We start from the raw sequence: 5,541 nt of genomic DNA, 5'->3' as shown, positions 1-5,541 counted from the left end.
CACAGTTTACAAAAAGAGATTGTGGGAAAATATTGGTATCGAAGTAAACCTACCAGGTAAGTAATGATATTTTCGTATTCATTTATTTGAGTGCATATTACACTGAAGAATTTTTTACTTGAAGTGGTAAAAAACCGCTTGAAGTAATGTTGAAAATTCTTCAGTGTAATTTACACTCTAACAGTACTGTAATACGGTTCAATTTAGCGTTCTAATGCTTTTGATATGGAAAGTAAAATTAAAAAACGAGTGCCGATATTTATTGTATTTAATGATTATTATTAAAATAAGTCACAAACTTTTCTCTAATTAGAAATGCTTCTGTTTGCGCGCGTTGGTTTGTCGGTCTTAATGCCCGTAATGCATTTTCTTCATTGTGGGCATTAAAACCGTATGTATTGCTGTCCTTTACTCTGACGTAATTATGCAAGCAACACGCCGCTTTTACAACGTCGGTTGCTGTTTCGACGTTGCACGAGATGGGTCGATGAAATACACGCCATTTTTCAGACAACAAGCCGAAGGCGTTCTCGACCGTACGTCGCGCACGGCACAATCTGTAGTTAAATTTTTTTTTCGTTCGTCGTGTAATGCCGCCGTCTTCGGGAAAGGTCTCATCAGAAACGGTTTCAGGCCGAACCCCTCATCTCCTATCAATACGTGTGGCACAGGATCATTGGTGCCTGGCAGCGGTTTTGGCGGCAAAATGTATTTTCCTGCGACACACTCTTTATACAGAACCGTGTTTTCGAATATTCCGCTGTCACTTTGTCGCCCATAGCTCCCGATGTCTACTACCAAAAACTTATAATGCGGGTCGACGATGGCAAGCAAAACAATCGAGAAGTATGATTTGTAACAATAGTACTGCGACCCGCTGTTACTTGGACATTCTATTCTTACATGCTTGCCATCAATACTGCCTGGGCAATTAGGGAAACCCCATAATTCTCGATACCCTGTTTCCGACTGCTTCCAAATTGCTTCTGTTGGCGCAGGGATATAAATTGGTTGAAGTGTGTCCCAAATTGCTTTACATACTTCTCGAACTATTAGGGATACCGTACTGCTTCCGACTCGAAAAGAAAATGCTATGGTTTGGAAAGAATCTCCAGTTGACAAATACCTGAAGCAAATATAGAATAGGTAGTTAAGTAATCAACATTTCCAACATTTATTTCAAAATAAATAATGTCACCTTTTATATCGGGTATCTAAAATGTCTCTAAAAACTGTAGAGTATTTTATTTAAAACTGAATAACATTTAAGTACAAAAATTTAATATATTTTTTTTATACTACGACGGTAGCAAACAAGCATACGGCCCGCCTGATGGTAAGCAGTTACCGCAGCCTATGGACGCCTGCAACTCCAGAGGAGTCACCTGCGCGTAATATGTACGAGTATTATGATAACACAGTACAAAGTTAATACAAAATTATCTTACACTAAAATAAAATTAAACTAAACAAAACACCTTTTATTGGTTTTTTAACTAGGTAACATCTACTATGACGTAGTATAAGTTACGTAAATTATGGATCATGTTCATTCATAATAGTTTTGTTTATTTAGATGCTCTGTGTTGCATTAAATTAATACCAAAAACTAGTGCCTTAGAGTAAAGTTTAAACTGTTATGATACTTATTGTCTAAACCGCTAAGTGCAGATTGGTTTGTCGTAAAACCACCAGGGGCAACGCGTGGCGGTGTTTTGCTTTGCTTTGACGCCTTTGATAAATGCCGCCTGTGCCGGCCGAGGCCGGTGCGTGCGCCGCGCACCTGTTTATCGTCCTATGTTCCGAGATATTCATTCAAACAAAAATAAGTTGTATTTTTATGACATTTCGATCAATTCCGCCCAATAATTTAAATATGATTAAGTTACCTATGAATTAACTTGATGAACTCACAGAGCGACGCCAACGGTTAGACTTTTTCATACAAAAATAACCTGGTAAGGTACCTACACGATAGGCACAGTGTTCGATTTCACTCAAAATATTATTCTGCTTTTATAAATGCATAAATCAATCAAGCAATGCATTTTAAATGCGAGACGATTATACAAGGCAAACCCGAATATCTACTCTATTTAAAGAAAAAACATTTTCGATTTCACGACCACTTCTGAAAGTGACAAAATAAATTCCATAAGCTTATCTGCTGAATCGCTTTTTAATAATAACAGTTTGATAAAAGAGCTTTTGGCGCATATTTCGTAATTCTTAGCTTTGGAATTTAACTACGGGGTACCGAGCTATTAATATATTTTTCTTTCTCTTCTTCTCGTCTCGCATTGAAAATGCATTACTTCATTGGTTTATGCGATAAACAGCATAGACAAAATGAAAATCTAAATTACGTTCTGTACTGAGTTATAGCAAACATTTTTTTTGTAAAAAAACAGCATTATTTTTGAAACTAGGCCGAATCCAGAAAAAATTGTAAGACGTTTTAGTCTCTAAATATGATCGCTGTTAAAATCTTTCGGGTTATTCGGGAGCACGGTGTATATATATAATCATCTTATCTGAGACAACTGTTTAACTAGGTATAAAGTAGTAAAACGTTAGTAAACATTTTACTTTTCCTACACTATGTGCAGTAAAAGTAACTTGTATTGTTCATTATAGGAAATGTCGTGAGAAGTAAATGGAAAACTCTACGAGACGGATACGTCAAGCACAAAAAAAACGTTCAAGGAACAACAGGAGCGGGTCGAAAAAATTATTATTACATGTGGAGCGACCAACTAGGATTTCTAGATGACACGTTAAAGCCTCGTCCAACAGCATCGAATATGACGGCAGTAGTTGAACAATCTCAACCACAGCAGGATACCGAAGAAATTGGCGTCACAAACCAAAACCAAAGCTCTAATGAAGAGGTCGATGAGTTGGAGTTGGATTCCTCTATGGAACCCACTCCTAGACTTATAAGGGCACTCTCTAGCGACACAGAGATTGCCTCAGGCAGTGGCTTCGTACATTCAAATTTAAGCAGCCCATCACCTCCCCCGCCCCCACCACCCCCGACGGCCCTTCGCCATCAAAGACAGTCTGATATCGACAAAGCATTAGACTATCTTAAAAACAAAAAGAGAGAGGTGCATGATGGAGTAGATCATTTATTTTTAAGCTATGCAAGTTCTTTCAAAACCTTTCCTTTGCATAAGCAAGCAGCTTTGAAAATTAAATTGGCACAATTGTTTGCTGAAACTGAGTTAGATGAAGCAGCTAACCAAGCGATCTCAGCTAATCAAATGACTCAAGTTATGTTGCCTTCGTATTCAATGATTTCTGAGGATTTACAAGAAGAGTCTACCGAAGACACTGAATCAACGAACTCGCGATCGCGAATTTATACTAATCTATAGCCCTTTACCTATAATATTACCTACCAAATTATCAAAAAAAGACTGATTGTTTTGGGTAAAGTGCTCGTACCTACATTTAACGGGGTGTATTCGCGTCCACTTACTTTTATTAATTTTCTGACGTTTCCTGCGTGTCGTAACGCTCATGGTGGCAGATAGGCTGCCTGCCTGCGACAACGAGCGTACGGCATGCTGCTAGAAACGTCAGGAAATTAATAGAAGTAAGTGTACGCGAAATAATAAGTGAAATTCGCCTGAGTTTAAATGAGTACAAAGTACTTAATCTTTAGATATAAGACTGATTTTAGTGATTTTGCATGAGTACTGCAGGTACAAAATGATTAATATTTAATTAAAATAATCTGTAATTATGGCTAATCGTACTTAAACATTCGTAAGACATACCTACTGTCACCATAGCGAGCTGAAAATTACCTGGTTTGATACAATATTCCTTATACGAGTACAATACAATTAACCGTTTATTCATAAACGTTATTCAAACATATAAGTTAAAATATGCTTTGACTTTTTCTCACAATCATAAATGTCTAAATAACTGAAAGAACAAACAATATACTTAGTAACTAATATAGGTTTAAGTGACGTTTATAAATTATCGAGTTAGTACCAGTAGTAACGTAGGTATAGAATAAATAAATTTATACCTAATAAGATCAATCTGTGATTTTTACGTTGAGTGTCTATTAATATGTTAACTCATTTACATACACTTAAGTAAGTACAATTAATATGGAGTTTTGGCTTAAGATAAACAAAATAAATAATTATCTACGTGTTCCTCGTCACTGTTACACTATACATAGTGTTTATTGCTAAAACGAATTTTATTTGTGTTTTGTTTGAGATGTTTTTAAGTTTTATTTTTGTTGGTTAATTAGGAGTTACAATATGATTAGTAAAGTGTAAGTGGAACCAAATAGGTACCTATTTGTGTAATTTCTTAAAATGTTGGCATCGCCATAAATGTTTAGTTTTTATACCTAATAAATAAGATTATAAATATCTGTTTTCTGTTTTTTGGAAATCCTGTGGAACGGCCTCCCAGCCTAGTTGGCAGGCTAGTACTTACCTTGCCTAGGTAGCTATAATACCTTGCCTGCTAAGCAGAAGTCCTAGGTTCAAATCCTGATAGAGGCATTATAGACACAGATATATACTGTGTATTTATTACAGCTATTTATCTACCAAATGTCGGCGAGAGACTAGTTTCAAAGGAAATGGAACGGTGTATGCAGTCGTTACGTTCCATTTTTATTATACATGGGTATCTTATTTTGCGCAAGTAGGTACTTACATATAAAACAATATGAATCACATTGTATGACGACACTTACCGAATGCAAATCGCAAGCCTTTGTCGTGATGTTATAGAAGCTCTGTAATTAGTGTTTTTTTTTGATATTTGCAGCTCCAAAAGTTGATGCAATTCTTCGTAACTATTCTTGGACATGCGGAAATAACTAAAAAAACGATCGTCGTCACTTTCGAGCTCCCTGCATAGACGGTGATATTCACCATACTGTTCCCGTTTTTTGTTTATATCGTGAACCCATATTCTCTTTTTACGGCTGAGAGCCAAAAGTAATAAAAAGTCTTCTTCGTCCGAGTCCGATTCGTACGACATCTTAAAATGAACTGCCGCGTTGCCACGTACGCCACTGTGTTCCAGTGTAATGTTCCTGTGGCGGCGCGCTCTTTGATACGCCTAAGTGCGCGACGGGCCCGCGGCGCTCCCGCCGCGGGACCCGCGCGGGTCACGCCGCGTGACCCGCGCGGCTCCCGCCGCGTGACCCGCGCGGCTCCCGCCGCGGGACCCGCGCGGGTCCGTCGCGCCGACATTCGGGCATTGTCAGTGTGTGCCTCACCGCGCAGCCAGCGCGCGTGTCACGCGCGCCTACCGCGGCGCTAGCGACCCGCGCCCGTCCCGCTCCCGTCCCGCTTTGCGGTGTGTGGCAGCCTTTACAGTAAGAAAGGACAACTATGTCAATTATGCAGTACTGGAGGGGCACCCCAAAAACTAAAATTTTATCTTTTTTGGTCAGAGAATGTCTACCCGCTGTGTGGTAGCACTAAATTTTGAGATAGTAATATGTCTACCCGCTGTGTGGTAGCGCTAATTTTGAATTAGTAATATGTC

The 5,541-nt window shown here is 38.6% G+C and overlaps 1 protein-coding gene across 1 annotated transcript; it reads right to left on the bottom strand.

Annotated features, from left to right (window-relative positions):
• Window positions 1-253: 253 nt before the first annotated feature.
• On the bottom strand, window positions 254-5,154 carry LOC125235826 (protein ALP1-like). The gene is made up of 2 exons (XM_048142421.1): window positions 4,739-5,154; window positions 254-1,126 (listed from the first exon to the last, which is right to left on the bottom strand). The coding sequence occupies exons 1-2, from the start codon at window positions 5,026-5,028 to the stop codon at window positions 445-447; spliced, it is 972 nt and encodes a 323-aa protein (XP_047998378.1). The 5' UTR covers window positions 5,029-5,154; the 3' UTR covers window positions 254-444.
• Between the last annotated feature and the right edge of the window lie 387 nt (window positions 5,155-5,541).

The sequence above is a fragment of the Leguminivora glycinivorella genome, chromosome 18, assembly GCF_023078275.1.
Source record: "Leguminivora glycinivorella isolate SPB_JAAS2020 chromosome 18, LegGlyc_1.1, whole genome shotgun sequence".
Taxonomy (NCBI): Eukaryota; Metazoa; Arthropoda; class Insecta; order Lepidoptera; family Tortricidae; genus Leguminivora; species Leguminivora glycinivorella.
The sequence above is the reverse complement of the archived record's forward strand: the minus strand, read 5'-3'. Positions and strand labels throughout refer to the sequence as shown.

Bases quoted from the DNA above. Each gene is read 5' to 3' on its own strand.
- LOC125235826 (XM_048142421.1), bottom strand. From the start codon at position 5,028: ATGTCGTACGAATCGGACTCGGACGAAGAAGACTTTTTATTACTTTTG. The intron at 1,127-4,738 runs GTAAGTGTCGTC...TATTTGCTTCAG, and splicing joins AGGCTTGCGATTTGCATTCG to GTATTTGTCAACTGGAGATT.